Source organism: Vipera ursinii, assembly GCF_947247035.1.
Source record: "Vipera ursinii genome assembly, chromosome: 2".
Taxonomy (NCBI): domain Eukaryota; kingdom Metazoa; phylum Chordata; class Lepidosauria; order Squamata; family Viperidae; genus Vipera; species Vipera ursinii.
Window position 1 is genome coordinate 156,146,316 of NC_139513.1, and position 25,583 is coordinate 156,171,898.

Sequence of the window (25,583 nt, forward strand, 5' to 3'; positions counted from 1 at the left end):
CAATACCTATATAATATATGCATGCTTTAGCCTCATGCTGAGGCATACATCAAAACAAGTGCAGCAGCTTTTCAGCTCATGTGATTTCTGTGCAAAGGGTCAAGTTTGGAGGTCAAGTTTGCATTTGATGAAAATAAGTATGGGATGCTCAAAAGAGCCAGATTTTTCACAAAGGTTGAAGAATAATCTTAGGCTGCTCTTTGAAATCCACCTTCCTCAACAAGATGTTTTCCAGGTGGATTGAGTGTTGGTACTCCTAACTTGCAGCATTAATAACTACAAATTATAGGCTATAAAATGAAGGCAAGATTTTAATCAGTGAAGCAGGAAGACCGTGGGAATAGAATAGACAGAAGTCAGAAGTATATGCAAGACTTGTCAATAACATTCTGAAATAAAATGCCCTTTGTACAGTATTATGCCAAAACATTTTCCATTTTATGGACTATTTATTTAGCCAATTCTGTGTTTTCCTGCTGCATGTATGCTTCTTTTCTTCACTTCCAGGAATGAAAAATGCAATGAAAACTACACCACAGACTTCATATATAATTTGTATTCAGAGGAAGGAAAAGGTATATTTGATGCCAGAAAGAACGTTTTGGGACATATGCAGCAGGTACATCAGAAAGATCAGACTTGGTACTATGTGTGAACTCTGCTATTATAATAAGTGTCATTGGGCAGAAAAGCCCCAGTAGTCCATTGAACCCTGTTTCCTTACCTGTCTCAACGCCATCACTGCAGATCTTTCTATCCAAAGACTTTCAAGCTACTGTCCTCATCACATTTCCATAATGCTAAGGTTTAACATATAATTTAATATAACTTTTCTTCTACCTTCACAGGGTGGGTCACCGACTCCATTTGACCGGAACTTTGGAACAAAAATGGGTGCCAAAGCTATGGCATGGATGTCTGGCAAGATCAAAGAGTGCTCCAGACATGGTACATAGGACCTTACCATTAGATTGCCTCTTAGATTGGTGGGCAGCCAGACCTGTATTGGTAATAAATAGGGTAGGAAAGAAATCAATTACAGTAGGCAAAGGAGTATCTGTGCCAGAGGTTTGATACTATCTATGGTGTTCTTGAATCTTGGGGTCTATAGTTCAAAGTCAGTGCTTAAGATCTTTCCATATATTCAAAGCCTGATACTTAATTCTAGGGTTTTGTTTTTAATGGAAGACTTTTCTGCTAAATCCCAATATATCACTTTACACCCAATGTTTCAAAATAAAGGCTTTCCATTGGAGCTTTCAGTAGAAGAATAGGAATTCAAGCTTCCATTAAAGTGTCAACATTTTGTAATGCTTCTTTTGCAGGTCGTATTTTTGCCAACACTGCTGATTCAGCTTGCCTGCTGGGTATGCGCAGACGCGCCCTGGTATTCCAGCCCCTTACGGAACTCAAAGAAGAAACAGATTTTGAGTAAGTCTTCTCTGTAGGATTCATCAGAAAGTGTGGCATGGAAAATTCTTTGTTTGACTCAAGTCTAATACAACTTACATGCAGCTGCCATAGGCATTTACTGTGCCAGCTAATTTTCTGGTCTTTTTGTGGTGAACATAGATTCAGAAATCTAAAAAAATGGCAGAGGACAGGGAAGTCTAAAGTTGGAAATTTCTCTGAGAACGGAACGTTACGTTTGACTTAAATCTGCAGCGAGGCACTGTAGTGGATAAGGAGGTAGGGGAAGACTAGGAAAATCCAGATTCTAATGCAACTTCAGCCATACATCCAGCCCAACATATTCACAAAGCTGGTTTGTGTGCATGAGCTGCTTTGAATTCCTTGAGAAGAGGATGTGTGTCTAATTAATAATATGCAGTTAAGCTTATAACGGAATGGCTTAAATAACGTGATAGTGATTCATTGAACCTGGCTCATTTTATGTGTAATGCTAAGCTATACATTACATACCCAAGCACAATTTGGGGATAGGGTTTCCTCCTCCCAAGTTCCAGTTTAGTAGATTCCTAGTTTGTTACACGAATGCTGATTTAAAATAAAATTCTAATTTGTTAAGCAAGCACAGAATTCGGTGTTTTAGGCATGTGTTTTTAAAACGTCAATTGTTAAATAACTCATAACTCACTTTAAACAAAGCAGGCCCCTTCTGGAATGAAATTGAATTCTTTGTTCTTTCTTTGATCATGTGGGTATCCCACCTTTTTATTATTTTTATAAATTAACTCAAGGTGGTGAACATACGTAATACTCCTTCCTCGTTTTTCCCACAGTAACTCTGAGGTGGGTTGGACTGAGTGTGTGCGACTGGCCCAAGATCACCCAGCTGGCTTTCATGGCCAAGGTGGGATTTGAACTCATGGTCTGGTTTCTAGCCTGATGCCTTAACGGCTAGACCACTACAGTTTAACTTTGTGAACATGCCCATTGTTACAACTTCCTACAAGTTTCCCAAGCTTGGGTAAATATGTCTCAAAGGCATAGTAGCTGTAGCCACATAGTATGTTGGAGTGGAATGGGATAACCCTGCCATGAAGATCCTGACCTTACCTTTCTTCTTCGACAGACATCGCATCCCCAAAACGCAGTGGTGGCTGAAGCTTCGTCCCATCTTGAAGATTCTAGCCAAGTACAAGATTGAGCTTGACACCTCAGAGAAAGCCCACCTGGAGCATATCACTCACAAGAGAGTATCTGGGGAAGGTGCCCTGTGAACATTTAGCAAGCCAGGTGCAGCTGTCCCTCCCCTTTCAATCATGGCATGGAAGGAGACTTCTAAATAAATTACAAATCCTCAGTTCCTCCCCCAGTTTAGCATGCAACTTTCCATCTAGTGTTATGTACTGTAACTGGAGCCATGTGCCTATTACATATGGCATATCATTACATCGTGCCATACCTAATACTTGCAAAACTTTCTACCGTTTACTTTCTTGGAAAACTCAAGGCAGCTTAAATAGGCTCGCTGCTGGCCTTTCCATTGGGATATTAGCTAGGGTCACTCTTAGGTTTATCAGTATTATATAATCATATGCTTCTGGGGGGCCTCTTTCTCCAGAGTGGAATGGACTACTGCTGCCAGATTTTCCTAGCCAATGTCGGAAAAATTAGCCAAGGCTATTTGCTGCACCAGGAATGTACTTCAATAGAATATTCTTCCATCCTGTCGTCATTTGAACTGGACAGAATTACGGTTATTAAAACTTTTGTCATCTAAATGCCAATTCTCAAAATAGATTCAACTCATCCAAGTGCTCGAAATAAAAAAAAAAACCGTAACTATTTGACTAGAAGTTGTAATATCTCTGCTCCCGACATCATTTTAATTGTATCACCAACCTCCGTACTGCAAGTGATAGACCCAGCCTGTCTAGTCATTGCTGAATACTATATCTACTCATTGCTGTGTCTCTCCCATCCCCAGTCACATTTTTCCTTCTTTATCCAGAGCAAGATTCATTGAGTTTGACTTAAAGGGAACACTGTGCAAGCTATATAAAATCATCTCTGCATTTTTTACATATGACAGAAAAACAAACCCACAAAGAAGCACCAGCCACTTTGTGTGTCTACAAGGATAGGAATTTTGCTCTTAGAAACAAAATCAAGCTGTTGATTGGTACTTTTTCTGTTAAGGATTTCCCTATTCATTTGATGAATTTAATGCCTTTCACTAAAGCTACTCCACTCACAACGTGGCTCATTCATATGACTTTTTGCTTTGGTGAAATCCACATCATCATCATTAGTTCACCCAGTTCATCTATCCCCAGGTTTAGATTTCAATTCTCAAAATTCCATAGTCAGAATTATCACTATTGAGAAATCTGTGGATTCACACGTCTGGTGAGTGTGGGGTCTATGAGAATTCGCCACGGCCAACTCTCCACAGGACAAATTGTTGCCAGACAAAAGTTACACTAATAACAAATGTGGAATAGAATCATTAAAAAAAGGATGCAAGAGGAGGGACAAAATGAAATGTGGTTGACAAAAATTAAAGTATTTTTTATTTATTTTAAATAATTAAACAGAATTGTTAAATTGTTCTGCAGTGAGTTGTCCTGTGGCAAGTTGGCTGTGGTGAGTTGGCCACAGCGAGCTGACTGTGGCAAGTTGTCCCATTCCCTGAATGTGAGCTGGTCTACCTTATGAATATAAAAATAAGGAATGAAGCAGGAAGAAATCACTCAACTTTCTACTGCAAATAGTCAAGAAGAAGAAAAATAATCATATGAAGCATTCTTACGAAGACATAAACAACAGAATAAAAACTCTCCGGTACAATGTACATTTAATCAGCAAGCTTTTAATAATATCCAAGTCGCCTGTGCACTGAACAAGCGTTCTTCCACAACCAAGCACTTCAAAGAGTACTTTGAGCTTACAACGTTTTTCTTGTAAGCAGGTCCAGGTCAATATGGAGGAGAAGACATAGCAGGGGGAAACAAAACCATCTCATACTTAATTATTCCTTTGGAAATTGGCGTATGCATGAAACAAAGAACAAAATTGTTTTGAAATTTTTCCCAAATCACCTTAGTCCAGCTGCAGTTCAGCAGAAAATCTGAAAAGTGGTGCTTCTGGGTTTTGGCTAAAACAAAATCTGAATCCTAGAATGATTTCCTGAGGCAAAGAAGGCAAGATAATTACACTTTGTTTCTTTTTGCCTAAAACAAAATCTGAATCCTAGAATGATTTCCTGAGGCAAAGAAGGCAAGATAATTACACTGTTTCTTTTCTCCTCTCCTACAAGTGGCTGTGTCCCAACTCTTGTATTGAATAAAACAGGCCCATTCTGTTCAGTATATAGACCTAAACTCCAAAAACGCATATTTCAGCTGTGGTGCCCGACTATCCAAATGCAGATGGTCTACGTAGAGAATATTTTTTTCACTTCCCTATTTCTGTATGAACAGTGTAGGTTGTGGCATTCTAGTATTGTTAATTTGCCTGAGCAACAAGAAAGGAAACACATCTGAAGAGAATGATGGCTCTGTTCACATCAAGTAGATTCCACAGTCCAGAATTGTAGCATGTAACACTGATTATTTCAACAATTAATATAACTATTGCCACATTGTCTAATTTTCAAGATGGCTGTTTAGGGTTCTAATTCCCATCTCCCCCTCTTCAAAACAGAAACAAGAATATTATCCCGAGCAGATAGGAGCCACTTCGGGAATCAATGTGAGCGCCAATACTCCAATCTTGGGGGAATAGCCAAAAAAGGCTTATTGTCAGAAATTACAACTCTTTCTGAAACTGAATAGCAGATAAAACAGTGATTGTAATTACAATGCCCACAAACACAGGCCGTTAGACTTGCTTAATGAGGTTCACAGCACTTAAAATACCAAATGTCTAAAGGGGGCAGTTGGGACTCCTATCTCAGCTCCCCTGCATTCATAAGGATGCTACTTCTTTTTCTGAACCAAGGGAAATATTTTTGAAAGAAACATCTATCATTTTACACGTCTACAACTTTACAGTGATCAACAGATACAGGACTTAATAAATTATACTCGTCACCCCCAGTTTTTCATTTTGGTTAAGACAAATCAAGGCAATGGAAGCAACAGAAATCTGCCAGAAAAACAGAATTACAATCATAATTGTATGGCAAGAAAAATATATTCCCCATTGAACACAATGGGGAAACCCCTTGAAACATTTGAAAAATGCCTTAACTTCTTCAAAAATGAATACTTTGCCATTTCTTCGCCTGGGCACACTAGAACTGTACAATAATGAATGTGCTGGCAAGCTCGAAGCTGACTATACTAAATAGTTCCATTGTTGCTAGGCTCAATAAGAGCCTAGTAGTATTGTCTGGAGCTGCAATGTACAGGAAGTGAAATAACATTCTGAAAAGCTTTAAAGCAGTGAATAAAATATGTAAATGCATGCACCACAGGCAGAAAAGATCTCCTCATACCTATGCAAGATGCAAACCTGCCATTATCATTAGTATGCCTCCAGAACAAACCCCACTGAGTTAACTTTTTTCAATTGCTCAGGTAAGGCAATAGTTTCTACAGATGGCCATGAGTATGGTAAGCTAGTCTGGCTAGAGGTTTCTGTCAGCTTGATCCTGAATATTAACTTTTTATGATGATTACACATACAACCCAGTACTGTAAACAAAAGGCCGAGTTTAAAAAAAAAACTTTTTTCGTTATAGAATGTTTGTTCCTTCCTCCCCAGCCCATCTCATTATCTTGTCACAAATTCCTCACCCAGGCCAAAGCAACACGCTTCACCATCTCCTCAGATTTCTGTCACTTTGTTCTGTTACACACAGAGATGGTCTAAAGCAGACATGTCAAACTCGCGACGTCACACAACATATCGGGATGGTTTTGCCTTTTTTTTTTAATCCCATTTATATCCCGCCCTCCTCCGAAGACTCAGGGCGGCTTACAATCTAAGAAGCACAAATCAAGGTGCTTAGCAATAGCATTGCCGGCAATGAGGTAGGCGTGGCTTCTGGATGACACGTCCAGCCTGCGGGCCAGTAGTTTAACACCCCTGGTCTAAAGCAACAAAAGATGGTCCAAATTAACGAAGTGCAGCACTCAAGATCCTAAACCAAATGATGCCCTGGAGCAAGGGTGGGCATACATGACTCTTGGTAGCGCCTCCTTAACGAAGCAGTGTCTTTTCCTGGTCTCACCCTAGTCAAGCAAGCCTAAGAATTATGCATTTGAGTTAAAGAGGCATCAACTGTGCACTTAGAGCACCTGGCAGGCATCTTCTTGATGCAAATTGGTACTCTCTAGAATTGTGTGGCCGTTTTAAGATGTAGAAAAGGTCAACTGCATACTCACACTCACTCTGAAGAAGCTTTTTGGCTTCGTTTCCTAAATTGCTGGGATGCTCTGTTCTTGGTCTTCAAAAAAGAGCTCTTGCCTTTCTGAGCATCTCTGCAGCTGGATGTGAGAATCTCAAAGGAGCTAATGTAAAAGAGAACAGCCCTTAAGCTCTACAGGAGCCGATCAGCTCACCAGATTTCTTTATTCAGATTCATTAAGCCGTTACATTCCTGAAAGGAAATCGTTTATCAATAGACAAAAAATATATGAAATGCATGGACGGTCTGTCTTAGGAGAGCCTGAAACTAAGAGGAAGGCTGGATTGCTCAAATGATTTGATGCATGGAATGAGTTTAAATGAAAGAAATGTCGCCATTCTTCAGCCACCTCGGCTTGTTTTGCAGTACCAGGAGACAACTGACTCTGCGAATGTTTCACAGACAACAGACGTCAAATCCTGAATTTAAGAAGAGTGTTCTTCAGGAGGTAGAACACAGGCTTGTTTCACTTGGGCCTCCTGGTCTTAAGAAGCCAGAAGTCCTTTCCTAGCCTCCTTCGCTAAAGTAAGGTCAGAAGGATACTACAGCAAATGGAGAGACTAAGGGCAAACACTGGACAAAACCGCCATGTCGCCAGCTGTATCCTGGAGCTACATCTGTAAAACCTATTCTGTGCTGCTGCTACTGCCACAAAGACAAAATGCCACGCCCACTGTGGCACACCAATCTGCTGGTTAATACAATCCTGTGGGGGGGGAAAAAAGAGGAAGCCATCATTTAAGCAAGACATATTCTTTCAAAGATTCTGGCAGAGGCAGTTCCTTCACTGCATCTGGTAGGAACTGCATACCCAAGCTGTGGCGCACAGCATAGCGCGAAAGCGTCTTTAATGTGCCCGGGACAGAGCATAACGTGGTAAGCTTCTCACAAAGCTGCTGATCTCGCAGAACCTCACGTGGCATAGCACCATTTTTCCTCAATTCAAAGTGTCCAACGGCTCTGTGAAGGAGATCAAAGCAGGAATCTTCTCTCTCAGTGCCAAGTCCTCTGACCAGCAGGGCAACCAACCTTGAAATTGGGGTCTGCCCCTTCATATTGACCATCCGGACCTCAGCTCCATACTCTAGGAGGATGCTGACGCTCTCCAGGTTGCCCTTCATTGCTGCCCAGCTCAGAGGAGTGTCGTTGTTATAATCCAGAGCATTGACAAAGGCACCGCTTTCCAAAAGTGTTCGGACACATTCAGCATTGTTTTTAAAAGCAGCCCAGTGCAGTGGGGTGTCCTTATTGCCATCCAGTGCATTGGGATTTGCTCCGTATTCCAAAAGGATCTCCACACAGGTCTCATCCTTCTCAGCTGCATAATGAAGAGCTGTTCGATTGTAGCCATCAAGGGCATTGACCTGAAAAAACAGAAGGAGGCGGCGGAAAGTATTTTCAGTATGATTAAGAGAATTAACCATAGAAAAAATGACCAATAAACTCAAAGAATGGGGGGGGGGGGTAGAGGAATCCTTCATTCAGTTCAAGCTTCCATTAGGACTGAGCATCAGGCAAAGCACTTTGTACACTACAGCAATCCTTCTCAAAATACAAATTCTTTCTTGACTACTTAATCTGGATCAAACTCAAAAATCTGCAAAGAAAATCCTGTCTATATGTTTTAGAAATAGGATCTTTCTGATAGGTCTCTATTATTTATCCCTACCTCCTTATTGCTCTATGTAGGGGCACCTGACTAGCTATTAATGCCGGATTAATCCTTGCCTTAATCTAGCATAAACTGTTCTTAAATTCCCTGTCTCTGTCTCCACAACAGGATGGTGATTTGTGTGATATAAGCAATCTCTTAAGAGGCTGAGATATGTCCCATTATAAGATTTTTATAACGTATCCTGAAGCCAATGATTTTTTTTTGCACATTCGAATGTCGTTTTCTCTTACTGTGAAGAAATGTTCTAGTTTTAATAACCAATGCTGAATTAAGCTTTCTCTTGTTCTTTATTTATGAAACAAAAATCACCGTAATTCATATTACAACAGATGAGAAAACTGAAACACAACAAAACTGTGGCAACAGAATTAAGTGACAAAAAATAAAAGCACTATTTGAAAATAATGGCAAGGGTACAAACGATACAAATCTCAAGAGAATATGAGATTCTGAAATATACATCCTTCTTAGGTACAACAGGGAAAGTATTGTTATTCAAAAGGATTTTTTTTTACATTAGAACATCTTTCTTCCCAGTTTTTGCCTTTGAGAATACGTAATATTTATCAATCTCAAAACCTGAAATAGCATTATAAAATATTATCCAATCTTACATCACCCTTGTATCCCATTAAAATGTTTGATAAATCTATTTATAACCACTGGCTTAATTGGTTTTTTAAATTTGTTTTTCAAAATGCTTGTGCCTCTTCTTACCTGGGCTCCTTTTTCCAACAGCAGCTCAATGCAATCAGCATCAGCCACCATGCAAGCACAGTGCAATGGTTTCAGAGTACCATGCATACAGTTGACATCTGCTCCCTGGAAGAACAGAGGAGAAAAAATGAAGGATACTCATCATGTACTTCTAGTCCAGGGATAGGCAACCTTGGCTCTTTTATGACTCGTGGACTTCAACTCCCAGAATTCCTGAGCCAGCAAACTTTTTAGGAAACGAGCAGAAGGTTTTGCATGAAGATCTGCAGGAATTGTAAACCTAAAGCTTTTCTTCTTCTTCTTCTACTTATACAAGACAAACAAGAATTAGTAGAGAAATACAGTGTAGAGGTTCTTAGGACAAGATAATGATTTTCCGATATTCAACTCTCTGAAGTATTTCTCGAGATGTGCCGACTTCTGGCTTCTAGAATCCCTTTGCTTTTGATAAGAATTCTAAGTGTCCATGCATTTGGGGGGGGGGCATACAAATTGGTGAAAAATACTTGAATATATTAAACCAGCCTTTTTCAACTTTGCTCTAGAATGAACTGAGCAACGCAGCAATTCGGAGCTAACCCGCACATATTCTGGAAACTATAATAGTATACTCAGTGCTTTTTTTGTAAAAGAAAAAGGTGCCGGAACTCACACATGTCATACAACCCACCTTGCCTACCCTACAAGGTTCCATCCAAAAAAGGTGCCAGAACTCCGTTCTGAGCGTTCTATGACAAAAAAAGCCCTGAGTATACTAAATTTAGACAGCGCCAGGGTAGGAAAGGTCTTTTCTTTTTTTGGTACCTTTGAGTCCATCTTGTCTCCCCAGAACTTCCTGGCTGCAGACAAGATACTAAACAACTTATATAGCAAAGCAGCTGACAGTTTCAATCAAGCATCTCATCCTCTCTAAGAGCTGTGTAATTGGAAACTGCTTGACTATTGCAATTTGGCACTGAGGAGTATTCAGACCTTTTGAAGAAAAAAATATATATCAGGCTTATAGAAGCTTGAGAAACACTGACAAAAATACTACAAACTGTCTCCCTTTCTAACTGGAATAAGTCATGTTCCTTTAACTCCCTGTTTTATAGAACCCTGAACATATGACAAGAAGCATTATGGACATTCTTTAAAAACCCTTCCCAACCATTCTTCAGTGCAAAATCTTTTCCCAACAAGATAATCTTCAAGATGTGAGGACTGCAACTTGGAAAGGCAATGCAGGCAGGAAACAGTTCTAAGTGTATATGGAAGACAGCAAATTAGGGGAGGGTGTCCTGGAAGTTATTCAACTGGAGAACATCCATGAGAATATAAGATGATACCTTTTCTATAGTAGTTTTTCAAATGCAAAATTTCTGAGGGAGTGAGTTCATCTCCAATTAGTTTTAGGTGACTGACTAGACTTCTAGGCTTCTGACTAGGCTTCTGACTAGGCTTCTGACAGATTTTAATTTCATTCTAGATCATTTTAAAGTGTACTTTGCATTGTTGAATTAAACTGTAGTTTCTTTTTGGGGACCTTGGTAGATCAAAAGGTAGGTTAGAAATACTATTGTAGCTGGATTTGTGACAAAAAAGTAATAAGATGTGGACCAGCAGAAAAAACAGCCAATATGATCTCCGCAATTGGAATAATTCTTAGAACATCTGTTAATATGTATAGGAATTTTTTAAAAACCCTAAAAAAATATAGTTACACAGATCATAGTAATAGTATACATTTCTAACAAGTATTTTCTTTTCAAAAAATTTTGCATGCTCAGAGTGCATTTCTTCTCGCTTGAGAAAGATCATATAATGTCTCCATTACATAGCTGCTGCCTTTTCTGAGGCAACATCTACTGTATTCCCTTTTATCTTACACAGAGGCAGAGGAAGGAAGAGTAATGACAATGGTTTCCTACTGCTAAGTGGTATTATACTGCAGTAGGAAATAAGAGCAGAGTTCAGACCACGATACAGAGGGAAGTGGTTTCCATGCCAATTCTGGAGTTGCCAATTCCATGACAAAATCTTCAGGATTTCCCCCCCCCCACAAGAGAATGTTAAAATCCAAACTTTACAATATTAGGCATTATGCAAATCAATTCAGAAAACTATTAAAGTGGTATTATTTTTAGATTGTTTTCCAGTTTCCTGAACTACGACACACACGATGCTAGAAATCTAGCAACTTCTTAAAGATCTATCAAATTTAAGATATGCTATTAGATAACAGCTATTAAATGTTACAGTTATCCATTGTCTTATCTGCTGCTGTGTCTCTCACTCAGTTCTCAATTTATTCACACTTCTTCCCTCGAATTCCATTCTTCACAATCCAAGGTAACATCTTTCTCTCACAAGAGGGGCAAGGCCATCCTCCTCCTAACTTGAACTTCCATCACAGTGTCTTCCAGTATTGAGACCACAATCCCCAGAAATTCCCATGGACTATCCGAGGCACACTGTCCTGAAATCAATTGCTGGTAAAAAAAATTGCTGTTATCTCAACTTAGTGTCTTCTAATAAATTCTCAGTATTATACTTTGGTATATAAATGGTAGTTTAACGTCTGCTAACGTTCTTGCTATGAAGACATTCTCTATCTAAGATAATAGGGAATCTCTAAGCGTTTGTTCCACTCATCTCTTAATATCTGTATATTAAATTGATTTATTGATAACCTTAATAATTTTAAAAATACGAATCCCAGGCATATTTACTTAAAGTATAAAATCTTCGAACACCGGGATGGATAAAAAACAGTCGTTTATCAGATAAATTTACAATTAATCGCCACATAGAATTGCCACCCACCTACCAGGCATTAAAAGCACATCAACAGCAACAGAAAGGTCTACCCACGAAAAGGAGAGAAACCAAAAGAAATCAAAGTTGGACAACCAGGACACCAGAAGAGATATCAAAAACACAACAACCCACCGAGCCCGAAGAACAGGAACAGAGGACAAACAATCATGCAATAACTCCCGAAGATCGGAGGTGGATAGAGCGAGGGAAGAGAAGACAAAGTCACGCACATGCACAAACAGATGGAGAACACCCAGAAGACAGGAGCTTAACAGGAATGGATGGACGGACAGGCACAATGAACAGAAGAAAGCGACCATCCCAAGGCCAGGAAAATAACCAGCGAATGTGTGACCCATCGAAAGAAATACAGCAAACACAGGATAACCGACTCATACAAAAAAGAAGATACCGATCATGCAACAACTAGCCGAGAAGACAAGGAATGATCTGAAGACAACCCCAATTGAACAGATATGGGCGAACCAAGGAAAGAGAGCGCTGCAACACACATACACACCAACACACAAAGAACGTCTAAATACAGCAAGATCAACTAAATCAGAGAGCAGAAAGCAAGGGCGGCATATAAATAAACAAAAAAACATTGGGGTGGCTAGTCCAGGGATCAGATAAAGATCAGTGGATAAGGACTGAAAAAAAGTCATATGTGCAGGTGAATCGGGGCGGGGAGCTGTTTGCAGAAATCACGGAAGGGAGTCAAGAGGGAAACCCAGGCATAGCACAGAATGGCCAATTACAGGCAAGGAGGGTACAGAAGGAGGACGCAGAGAACAAGGAAATACAAATACCAACAGCTATGACATTGGATGAGGAACAGCAAAAGAAAACAAGACCAGTAAAGGTAGGGAGGAGATTTTTTTTAAAAGGGGACAGTAAGACCGGATTGCGGATTGCAAGGGAAGCGACGTGAGACAGTCAGAACAATCGCAATTGGCTAGAGCAAGGTCCATCACATGGCCAATGAGCAGAGCACGGAACTAAACAGGCTTACCAACGGTTTTTTTTCAAACCTTCAATGTTTTTTCTCTGATGACGCTGGCAGAGGACCAGCGAAAGCTTACATTAGGTAGATATACTTACAGTTACTTTTTATTGCTTATTATGATCTTTTAGCAATAAACGACTGTTTTATCCATCCCGGTGTTTGAAGATTTTATACTTTTAAGTAAATATGCCTGGGATTCGTATTTTTAAAATTATTAAGAAATATATATATGTATGTATGTATGTATGTATGTATGTTGCAGCAATAGCAATAAGACTTACATACACTTCACAGTGCTTTACAGTCCACTGTGGGGTTTTTTAATGTTAAAAGATTTAACTAGTTGTTCTAGTAACTCGGAGGTCTCAGAAGCTGAAAATGCTAGTCCAAACAATGTTAACAAATGTTGTACAGTAGTTGTAAATACTGCCATTGAATTACATTTGATAGATGATATTTATTTCTTAGCACAGAGTATCTTAAAAAATCATTCTTATCATGTATCAATTGGTGTAAAATCAATATCTCTAATTTCATCCTATTTTTCCATATCATCACCTTTTTCTCAATTTTTAATGATGGGTTTCCCCATAAAGTCAATGGGGAAAAGAATTAATTTTTTTTGTTTATATACATTCCATTCCACAGCTTTCTGATATAATGTTTTCCAGAGGTAGTAGAGGTCTACTGTATTTAGATCCTAATACTATCCATCAAACCAAAACTGTCATATATGTCTACTCCAAATTGCCCAATTTGGAAAGTTAACACTAATCATTGGCTTCCAGAAGCTCAAGTTTTCAGAGGATAAATATTCTCTTGAATTATATATCTAATACATGGAGTTTGACAACTGGACAATAGAAATGGATTTTCTGTGACCAGACTGATATTACAACAATGGAATGATAAATTTATGGCCCCATTTACTGAAAGAACAAAGTCCTGATTACACTTGCTACTTATGGATTCCATATAGACATAAACTTTCTATGAATAGATATAATGAAATATGACACTGGTTTATACAAAATACCATAGGTTAAAATGTTATATAAGTGTATTAGAAATAGAATAGACTTATATAACTATAGAAATAGATATAGGAAGACATAGACAGAAATTTTACTCTCAGACACATACACATATTTACTATAAGTATATGTGTGTGTATACTTATTTGCATAATGTTTTATTAGATTATACATAGAATTGTAACTTTTACTGTTGCAACAATATACTATGTATTTTTTTCTGTTATACTTTTTCACTTTTTAAGCATTTGTTATATTTTTATAATGTATGTATATTTGTGTTTTGTTCCTTTTGTGTTTTACTTTGTTATTATTAAAAAAAACACCTTAGCATCTTCCAGAAATCTAATACCATTAGGGAATACCAATATAAAGGAGGACAGTGTACTAACAGCTAATTGCTATGAACACCACATAAGTTTTAAAATTTTCTTTTAATCCTTAACTTTCTCTAACTTCCTAAGATTTTAAGATGGAGAAACAAGTTCAGGGGTATGAGTTAAATAATCATAAAAGAGTCATATGTTATTATGATCTCAGCCTCAACAGAAATTAACTGATCCTAGAATTTAGCTAACACTATATGAAAAAAAATCTAGGCAATCTCTGAAATACAAAACCTTGTTTCCATCATTGTGTCCTTCTCATATATGATATGATCAAGAGAAAGTCCAGGATGAGTGACAGTCATTGCCTTTTTCAGTGCTGTTGTAACTTTGAACAGTCCCTAAATCAGGGCTAGGCAACCTTGGCTCTTTTATGACTTGTGGTCTTCAACTCCCAGCTGGCTCAGGAATTCTGGAAGTTGAAGTCCACGAGTCATAAAAGAGCCGAGGTTGCCTAGCCCTGCTAAACAAAGGATTGTAAGTAATATGAACTGCATTTGAAGAGGACTGGTCTATATTCTCTATCAAACCTGAAAATTTAATTTAGGAGAAAGGAACTGGAGGTTTTAACTGACTCCAAAGAAATCACTACTTAAAACTGCAACCAAGAGGAGCAAAGTCAGATTCGCTCTCCTAGACTTTATAAACATTCCCAGAAACTTTTTAAAAAGCAAATAAAACCTTTTCCTTAGCTTTTTTCACCTACCCTTCTTATTAGGTCTTCAACATTATCATGCGGGAAGGATCGGATGGCTGCTATAGTCCGGATCAAGCGCTCTGACAAAGAATATTTACTCTGGATGCTCTGCATAATATACCACATACTGGAATTCAGTTTCCTTGGTTACTTTACATGCTCCAAGTTGCCTGAAGAAGCACAAACAAAAGAACTTTTTAAAAGCACAATTTATTTTAAAAACTACATAGAAATCCCAGCAAGATGTATAGTAGTAGCATTAAAAAATATCATCAGATTTTTGCATTCATTAACCTATGATGGTGAGGAAAAATTAATAAAGAACAACCTGAGGTTTAGGAGGTACATGTACCTGGACAGTACATGTACAACTAAAACATATCTTCCAAATTAATCCATTCAGAAAAATCAACTGGTATCGGCAGACATTAGAGAATTATTAAGAGATGATAAAGATGTTCTATACCATGCAAAATGGATTAACTGCATTGAAATCAAGAAATAAAAAGAGCAAACTTATGAAAACACCTTGAGAATAACGTCTGGAACATTATGAAAATAAGATAATTAATCCAAGTAATTTGGTTGGATTATGTATTTATTTTCACTGTTACATTTTATTTACTAGGCTATTAGGAAAACAATTATCTCTGCCACATTTCCAACAGCCTTTGTTGGATCATTCCTAAAATGGATGAAGTCTGCACCTTGAGGGTCCTTCTAGAGCTCCACTATCAAATATACAAATGAAGCCTCTCCTATCAATTTAGACTGGTGTTACATTCCCACTGTAGTGGTCCCTATTTTTCTACTTGCATTTTTACGTGCTTTCGAACTGCTAGATTGGCAGAAGCTGGGACGAGTAACAGGCACTCACTCGGTTACGCGGCACTCAGGATTCGACCCGCCAAACTGCCGACCTTCTGATCGACAAGCTCAGCGTCCTAACCCACTAAGCCACCGTGTGTGTGTGTGTGTGTGTGTGTGTGTGTGTGTGTGTGTGTTTGGACTGCAAGGCAATCAAACCGGTCAGTCCTAGAGGAGATCAACCATGACTGCTCTTTAGAAGGCCAGATCCTGAAGTTGAAACTCAAATACTTTGGCCACCTAATGAGAAGGAAGGACTCACTGGAGAAGAGCCTCATGCTGGGAAAGGTTGAGGGCAAAAGAAGGGGACGACAGAGAATGAGGTGGCTGGATGGAGTCACTGAAGCAGTAGGCGTGAGCTTAAATGGACTCCAGAAGATGGTAGAGGACAGGAAGGCCTGGAGGAACATTGTCCATGAGGTCACGATGGGTCGGACACAACTTTGCAACTAACAACAATACACACACACACTATTGATGCAATGTAGGATCAGATTTGGTTATCACTAATCTCACAGCTGCATGTAGGCAGACAGACAGAATCCATAGGAGACCGAAAAGAAACCTCAGATGTAGATTGAGAAAATAAATAAATCCTAGTAGATGACATTGGAAAATTATTTACAAACTGTTGCTAAGAAAGGTCTCTCTAAAGACACCAGGAGATGAGCTCAACTCAACAGAGAGTTGGTTAGATTACTGCATTGGGACTATCTTTAGAGACAATTCTGAAGCATTAATTAGTACAAAATATAGCCACGGGAGTATAACTCTTTGCATGACACCCTTTGGCATGACCTTCACAGGCTGCCAACTCTTTTCCAGTCTTGATTCAAGGTCCTCAAACTAACGTATAAAAGTCTTCCCAACTCTGAACCTTTTCACATATATTCCTATCAGCAACTTAGAGTCATTTTCGAAGTCCTGCTCCAGTTGCCTTCTTAGACCAAAATCTGACAACTGGTTGCCTAGTAGTGGATCTTCTCAATGGTAAGAATAACTCCATCACAGTGAAGCATACCTGGATCTAACTTTAGAATCTTTCTAGCACCAAGCAAAACTATTTTACTTTCCCAAGCCTTTTAATATTTTAATATATTAATATGTTTACTGTGTACTGCAATATTTTAAATGCACATTTACTGACTATGCTTTTATTGTTAATATATTGCATTTTAATTATTACTATGGGCTAAAGTGTGATTTTTTTACTACTGTAAATTTCTCTAGAAAAACTCTGCTTGAAGGCTAGTAGGACAGGACATCATTATGGATTATCAAGATTGTAAACTAGGCAAAAAGGTTGCAAAACATCCTAATAAAAAAGGCACCGACAAACCATAACTATTCATATAAACACTAGGAATCAATGGTATTTTAAGCTTTTTTAAACAAAATTTTACAATAAATGCATTGGATTTCTAGAATTTTTAGCCAGCATGATCAACAGATCTGGCAAAGTTTGAAAACTTGTGATTTAGGTTATTTGTTCCTCCTGAAAACAATAATACTTCATTAGAGTCTATTTATATTCTATGATTAACATTGGTTTCATAAACTTTTACATTTTAAACTTCTTGTTTCTATTGGAATTTTTGAAATTTGGACTCAAGCCTATCAGTTAAAATGCAAGTGTCCCCTTAAGTTGCAGAGTTACTGTTTTGACTACATTTTAAAGCATATTGTACTTCTGATTCCATTCTTGATTTTAAATTCCAAATTCTAAAGAAAACTCCTTATAATAAAGCATGCAAATAAACAATTTAATTCTTCTATTTGGAGACTTGAGGAACAAATTATGTTCACAAATTGGCAATTTATACATAAACAATCCTTGAGGCTATGTACCGTAATTATAACCGTCATAATGCAGCAACCACCTCAGTTTTTTTTTCTTTTTAATGCTGCAAGGAAGGCAAAATATTTGGTAGCTCCAGATCATCTTTAAATTCAGTTTGATGCTGCAATCCAGATCATTGCAATAGTATCAGAAAAGAGCAAACCATACTAAGAACAGAATAACAAAGATGGTACAATATGATAAACAAGATAGGGGGAGGGAAAGAGTATTAATGCATATGCCTGGTAAACATTCACATTCAGGAGATTGCCATCGCCACCAATTAGGAATGAGCTGAAAGAAAACTTGCTGTGCTGCAAGACAACCGTTAGCAAGCCCTTGAGAAATTAATACACAAGAAGAAATCTGAACCGTCTCCAGGATAGCTGTGTTCCTACACACATCAACAAAATGGTTCCAAGATACTCTTAAGGAAAAATATTTCTTCAGCCTCAATATACGAGGCTGTCCTTATCTGTCACACAGCCATGCCAATCACAAGTTGTTACATAACAAGCTGCACCTCTACTAAAATCACTGTATTTTTGCATTTTTAATATTGTATTAGCTGAGTAACCTTAGTACAAGATGATTTGTGGGTTCTGCTGGTCTATCAGAATCAGCCCACCTCCCAAAAATAAAAGTAGAAAACTTTTTAAAAGTAGAACTTTCTATAAAAAAAAGGTAGCCTGCAGTGTTTTGAATACAACATCTGACATTCCAAGCCACATGGCCAGTAAGCAAACATTTCAGTTAACTTCTAACTTGAGGAAGCTTTTTGGAACATGTTGTATCTTACCTCTAAGAACAGTATTAATTAATTTTCCAGGTGCAGTTTGGTTTAATACCATTGTTTTGTGAAATGACACTGACAGTTCTCATTTAAGAAGTACCTTAGTAGCCTTGGGTGACAAGACAAACAAATTGGCAAGAATAGAGTTAGGATAACAGTTATTTCCACGGAATCCAGTTCTAAAACAACTTAGCATCATCTAGCAAATAAGCTTACCAGCATCACATCTGTTATTTGGATGGGAGAGCACAAGGAAATCCCAGGGCTATAAAACAGATTAAAAAGTAGAAAAAAATATCCCAGAAAGCAACAATAATAAACCAATCAGAATTCTGGGGGCAGCTTTTCAGACTAACCATTTTAAAATAGTGGCAATTAACTTTTGCTTGTTCTAAACACGACGGTCAAGGAATTTCTTGGAAAAGATACAGCATAATTTTTGGCCGCAGTCTCTGCAATATGTAGGCTGTAGACATCTTTTCAAAATGTCATGTTGTTGGCATTTGGTTGGATAAAGGATGCCCATTTGTATCTATGTTAGCTTCCTGAATTTTATGCATTTTCATTTCATCCAAAATTGGTGCTTCTTACTGTAACCACAGGAAGAGTGATGTTAGTCTACACAGTAACCAAGAAGCAAGTCTCCTGTAACACCTTAGCATCTAACAAATGCATTAGACTGAAAGGGTACTATCAGACTCCTGGTTTTTGGTTACCACAGACTAAAGGGCTTTTTTCCACCTACAAAGAAAACAACAGAGAGCACATCTTTTACATTTTAGAGGGAATTATCTCCGCAATTCCGCAGAGGGTCATTCTGCAAGAGAACAGGAGTCTCTTGCTTCTCAAACAGGTGCCAGCAACCTAATCGTGTCTGTGTGTATCTATCTTTACCTTATTGGCACACACACAGAAACACACCACACACACACACACACACACACGAGAGAGAGAGAGAGAATCGATAGATCGATAGAGATCGATAGATAGATATATTTTACCTGACACAGACGACAGGCATCCAAGAACAACTAAACGCGGGAACATGTTTTTCATGCCACCATTTGGATCAATGTACGTACAAGAAACAAGCTTACGCGTCAGGAAAAAATCGTGATCCGGAGGAGGATCCTCCCAACCCGACGCTCTCCAGGCGCAGACACGACGTATTACTCCCGTGCCAGAACGGCCGGAGATGAGAACAGCTGTAATCCAGCACGTGTGGAGAGAGCTTGGCTGCGGGGGGGGGGGGGGCGGGGAAGGGGGCGAGAGAGAGAGAGGAGAGGGACCCCTCTCAATGCGAGGTCGCCGCAAAGAGACGGACCCCGCTCTCTCGTCGCTCTTCCACACGGTCGCCTCACCTATCGCCCGGGCGGCTTTTTTCCGTCGAGCAAATGACCCCGGAGAGCGCAACAACAGCCTGGCCACCACGTCACTCCCCCCCCCCGCACTCACCGACTTGGCGCCCACTTGACCGCGCGCCCTCCGCTGCTCGGAAGTTGGTCCCTTCAACGACCGGAAATCCCGGACGATGACAGCTAGAGGCCGACTTTCCCGACTTTCCCGAAACCCCCAACACAAGCCAACAAGTTGTCGCGCCGCTCAATCCCTTCCTCCTTCCCCCCCCCCCCGCCCCGCCCCGCCACTTCCACTCCCCATCTAGCTAAAGCCGACCCTTTTCACCAGGGGTCTTCAAACTTGGCCCTTTTATGACTTGTGGACTTCAACTCCCAGAATTCCTCAGCCAGCTTTGCTGAGGAATTCTGGGAGTTGAAGTCCACAAGTCATAAAAGGGCCAAGTTTGAAGACCCCTGCTTTTCACAAATATCTCCCAATGGTTTCAGCGAATGGTACGTAAGTCCCGCCCTTCACCGCTCAGCCAAGCTTCTTAATTCGCGGGGGAAGAGCGAGGTGTTTTTTTTTTCGCTGTTGTGGCGGGAGTCAAACGCGAGATGGGTCTGCCTAAAAGTAGTTTCTTTAAATAAAAAAAATTATCTTCCGATTTTGGAAAATTACGGACGACTCTCCAAAACACTTTTGTTTGCATGCGTTATATTGAAGGATTTCCAAAAGAGCTTTCGTTTGCATGTGTTATATTGATACTTAACTGTAATAAAATTTAAAATTGATGCTTTTGGTGGTGCCACTACTGCTTCTCACAATTGTTTGATCGGAATTTAATCTTACATTATTTTTCAAAATATGCTGGCAAATGTTGATTTTAAGGACCTGTGAGAATGTTGGAGAAGCCCCAGGGATTCTAGAAATACATTTTAAGAAATGCTGGTTTAGAAGTGGCATTGGATTCAATGGACCTCTCTTCTGGCTTAATTTTTAGAGTCGGGCTGAACAAGCAAAATAAGGTACAATTCACCAAACCTGCTAAGATTAAACCAAGCAATTCAGTATTTTGGTTTATCCCAGTCATTTGGTTCTATTGTCTGTCTATCAATCAACTATATTTTGTAAAATTTATTAGCTTGCCCATCTTACAACAACCCAAACATTTGGTTTCTCAACTGTAGTTTATGGCATAGCTAAACTGCAACTTCTAGACAATTGTTAAATGAGTTCTGATACTCTTTCTGCTCCATGATGCTTCAATAAGAGGCAGTGAAACAAATATTTCAGATCAGAGCCCCCAGCTTCTTGCACAGGTGGAGATATCTAGCATTTTGAGAACATGTGTTCAGTCTCACAAAACTAAGAGGTTACCCATTTGCAAATGGTTGCCACACCGTTACATGCCTGGTTTATCAGAATGGAGCATCATCATCAGAATAGAGATTCCACCAACAAGTCATCCATATTCCCCCATCTTGGGGTTTTTTTTGTGGAGGGGGGAGGTGACTACACTTTGAACTAAACCATTTAATTTCAGAGATGTCCTGTTTTTGTGTAAAATGTTATCAGGATTACTTCAGTATTTTTCAAAATCAGACAATATTGGATTCTAGCAAAGTACCAGTTTCTTAGTTTACTATTTGAGGGAGGAGAATGACAGAACCCTGGAGTGGAGTTAAAAGAGGGATTAGCCTAGAATTCCCTACGACCTACGTGATCCCAAGTGGATTAAGTCAAGTACCACCACCCCGAATTCTGTGTGGGGTAAGATCTGCTCTTTCATGCCTGATATTTTTTAACACCAAAAATCAAGGGAGGTGGAAATCCTGATGTCCACCAAGAAAAATATCCATGGGCATAGTAGTTCTCTAGATTGAGATCACAAGCATATTCTACAACCACACCAATACGTTATTACTTTTGAGGGTGGGAACCCAAGAGTGTGATCATCCCCCCCCCCAATTTTCTTGTTCACACAATGTATTCAATGATGATATAAACATTTCTATAAAGGAAAAGAATAGGGACTAAAGGTTTAGTTTTTTGTGTAAACAAAGCCACTATAAACTATTATGGGAAAAAAATCCTAGTTTAATCCTAATTGCTCTACTTCACTTCTTTCAGTTCTTATCTAATAGAATGGCTGCAAATTGAAAAATTGATGGAAAATCTTAAAACTGAAAACTGCCATATAAGATGAATAGGGGAAGGAATAGTGTTATCAATTTTTTTCTTTTTACATGTAAGTAGTAAATTTGCCCATCTTTGTAGATTGAAAAAGTCCTGAGGCACCTTAAAAACTGGCTAATTTATTATGTTAGATTTCATACATTTCAGCCCATTTCATTATATGCAGAGGGAGCTGTCCACAAAAAGTTTGTGTGTTGGAACAAGGAACAAAAAAAAGATCAGAAAATGACAAGATTTATTGACACTCCATTCAAAAATTACTGTTTCCTGTTGATTAGAAATCTATAATGAATTAAAAGAGAATTAGCTTAGTTTTTTTTTACTTTTTAACTTCTTTTGCCATTCATTCTCATTCAGGTATCCACCCATTAAGCAGCAAGAAGTTCCAACTTTTTATTCCTCTTCTGACAGTTAGCAACTCTTAGCACTGTGAAATCCTTGGTGCTCTCCGAGCTTGGCTGGTTGTTTGCAAATTATCACCCAATTAGGTAACAATATCATTACCTCGGAACTCTAACCTGCTAATAATGTTTATGTCATAAGAATAGCAGCTTAGATTTCATGAGAATTAATTAAAACACATGAATAGGATGCCAAATAAGAGAGAGCAGCTCAAACAAATCACTATGAGACAGAAAGATTATAACCTGCAAACCTGCAAGTCAGAACAGCAGCTTACAAATGACTTATTTCTTACTGAAGCAGCCTCTCTCAATCTAGTGAAAATATACTTCAGGCATTAGACTACAACACGCATCATCCCTAATGAGCATAGCTTAAGATCAGTATAATGGAAATTAGAACTACAATTACAGTAATGTTTAGGAGATCAGAATAGTCCTGCTAGATCAGACAAAATCTATTGGACAAAAGGATCCATTTTGTCTAACCTAACATTAACCCCAATGACTGGCTGCATCCTTTTCATGAAGCCTATAATCAGCCTGAAAGATATTAGCTGACATCTACTCACATCTTTGTTTCCCAGCAGTTGACATTAACTGGGACATGGCTCTGATTGTGAAAAATTAATTTAGAATGATATTAGTGGCAAGCAAATTTAGGCCATAGTAATAAAAATTGGTAGATTAAAAAACAGCAGGAGGGTTACAGATACTCTGTTCATGAAATGCAATATAGTAGTGCTCGACTTACGATCACAGTTGAGCCCAAAATTTCTGTTGCTGAGACACTTAAGTGAATTTTGCCCCATTTTACGATGTTATTTACTACAGTTGTTAAATGAATCACTGCAGTTGTTAAGTTAGTCACACAGTTGTTAAGTGATTCTGGTTTCCCTATTGACTTTGTTTGTCAGAAGGTTGCAAAGGTGATCACATGACCCCAGGACACTGCAACCATCATGAGTCAGTTGCCAAGTGTCTGAATTTTGATCACCTGACCACAAGGATACTACAATGGTTCTATGAAAAATGGTCTTAAGTCACTTTTTTCAGTGCTGTTGTAACTGAATGGTCACTAAATGAATTGTTGTAAGTCAAGGACTATCTGTACAGTACGGAGGGAAAGTAGCTACTGGAAAATCAAAGGTCAGATCTAATTGGTCAGCTACATTATTTAGAACAGGGTGTCAAACTGCCGGCCTGCGGGCCGGTTGCATCATACGGAGGCTTTGCCCACCCCAGCTCCGGCAATGCAAAAAGAGTTGCGATACGTCACGACATGTCACATGATGTGGCAAGTTTAACACATGTGATTTAGAACAAGAGAGGAGAGGGGAGACATAAAGTAGATGTTTGCTTGTTTTTAAATCAGGTTCAGGTTAGTTGGTTACAGAATTCCTGTAAAAAACAAAATAAACTAGAAATCTGCCAACCCTTAATTAAAGAAATAAAAAAAGTCAGAGGGAATCCTTGTCTTACAGCCATTTGTTTAGTGACTATTTGAAGTTACAATGGCCCTTTAAAAATGGCGTATGACTATTTTTCACATTTATGACCATTGCAGCATCCCCATATTCACATGATCAAAATCTGGATGCTTGGCAACTGGCAATATTTATGATGATTGCAATGTCCAGGGGTCATGTGATCACTTTTTGTGAATTTTTGACAAGCAAAGTCAATGGGGAAGCCAGATTCACTTAACAAATATGTTACTAAGTTAGCCGCAGTGATTTACTTAACTGTGGCAAGAAAGGTCATAAAATGAGGCAAAATTCACTTAACAACCTGTCTTGCTTAGATAGGAAATTTTGGGCTCAATTATGGTTGTAAGTCAAGGACTATTGTACCTGTAATGTATGCAAAACTTTGAAGGTCCAAATTTTCCACTGCTTTGGTAAATTGTGTCACATTTCTACTCCAGTGGCCAGACTAGCCCGGCAAATATGACAATGGAATTCTACCCATATGGAGCAGGGCCAGATTAAGGTGAATTGATGCTCCAAGCACAGTCCAACAACAGGGCCCCTGGCCCTTCCAATGCTAAATGACAAAACATTAAGTCTCAGTAAGTGCCAAAGGTGAAAAAAGAGGCCTTCCCCTCAGGTTGAACCCCAGAACTACAGTATATTAAATATAAACTTTTAAAAAAAATATTTAACATCAAATAGCAATAAGCAAAATAAGCAAATTATTTAATAACCAGAATAAAAACTGCACATTTTCAATACTTTCAAAGCATGGCTAGTAAGACTGTTATACTATAGGAGAAAATGCAAACATACAAAAATATTGAAAACTAAAGTCAAGCTTGACAATGAAAGAGTTAAGAGCATGATAGCTGGGGGGGGGAGAAGCTGAGCATAATACTGCCCCCCTTCCCTTAGTTCCCTAAGCAGATGCTTATCTAGGTTAATGCTTAATCCAGGGTTGATCTAGAGGACACAGATTCCAGAAAGTTATATCAAACGGTAAATCGATTTAGCTATGCTAGAATAACAGACAAAAACGCAAGTGCAACAAGCTGTTCCATCTTTGGCCCTTCTTTTTGCTTTCTACCTACATGACCGTTGCAATCAGAGAAGGAAGATCTATATTGATTTCTAGCTGCTTGCTACACCTTGCGTTCACCGACGTTCATTCCAGCGAGCCGCACAACAACTTCTGAACCTATAAGATTCATGCAGCCTGCACCCTCGTTTCCCCCTCTGGAATCGATACCATTTGCTACCAACGCCCCAAACCTGCTATTTGCAAGCCTGGAATCTGAGATAATCCTCTTCGACATGTAATTTGGATGCATAGACCAAGCCCTGCAAATTTGCATCCAGCCTGAGAAAAGCGGAAACTCACCCAACCCTTTTCTTGACTTCCTTGAACCATTAACTCGAACTCCGGGAGCTGGACCACCTCTTCATTTCTACCCTCGCCTCTCAAGAGCGGGCAAGCAACACGCTCACCCTTAAACCATAGAGCTCCTAGTTCCTCTCGGTTCCTAGCGATCA

The 25,583-nt window shown here is 38.9% G+C and overlaps 2 protein-coding genes across 10 annotated transcripts in view; one reads left to right on the forward strand and one right to left on the reverse strand.

The window, feature by feature from the left end:
• The window catches only part of PFKM (phosphofructokinase, muscle), a 36,330-nt gene extending 33,078 nt beyond the window's left edge, over nt 1-3,252 (forward strand). Inside the window, exons 19-23 of one of the 2 annotated variants that reach the window (XM_083356671.1) lie at nt 508-619; nt 849-948; nt 1,326-1,431; nt 2,537-2,700; nt 3,029-3,252. In XM_083356671.1, coding sequence (XP_083212797.1) covers nt 508-619; nt 849-948; nt 1,326-1,431; nt 2,537-2,684 — 466 coding nt within the window. In that variant the 3' untranslated portion in view covers nt 2,685-2,700; nt 3,029-3,252. Of the gene's footprint in view, nt 1-507; nt 620-848; nt 949-1,325; nt 1,432-2,536 lie in introns of both variants that reach the window. The other variant, XM_083356670.1, reaches the window with a different exon arrangement.
• A 995-nt stretch (nt 3,253-4,247) lies between these two features.
• On the reverse strand, nt 4,248-25,552 carry ASB8 (ankyrin repeat and SOCS box containing 8). Of its 8 annotated transcripts, XR_014491764.1 has the most exons (5): nt 19,642-19,734; nt 15,150-15,310; nt 9,216-9,320; nt 4,641-8,187; nt 4,248-4,564 (listed from the first exon to the last, which is right to left on the reverse strand). XR_014491764.1 is itself a non-coding variant. In XM_083356706.1 (4 exons), the coding sequence occupies exons 2-4, from the start codon at nt 15,264-15,266 to the stop codon at nt 7,558-7,560; spliced, it is 852 nt and encodes a 283-aa protein (XP_083212832.1). In that variant the 5' UTR covers nt 15,267-15,310; nt 25,432-25,552; the 3' UTR covers nt 4,248-7,557. The 8 variants fall into 8 exon arrangements, 7 of the variants coding, with proteins under 7 accessions (XP_083212832.1, XP_083212831.1, XP_083212833.1 ...); XM_083356706.1 differs by lacking the exon at nt 19,642-19,734 and adding an exon at nt 25,432-25,552 and having other exon boundaries at nt 4,248-8,187; XM_083356705.1 differs by lacking the exon at nt 19,642-19,734 and adding an exon at nt 20,096-20,265 and having other exon boundaries at nt 4,248-8,187.
• Between the last annotated feature and the right edge of the window lie 31 nt (nt 25,553-25,583).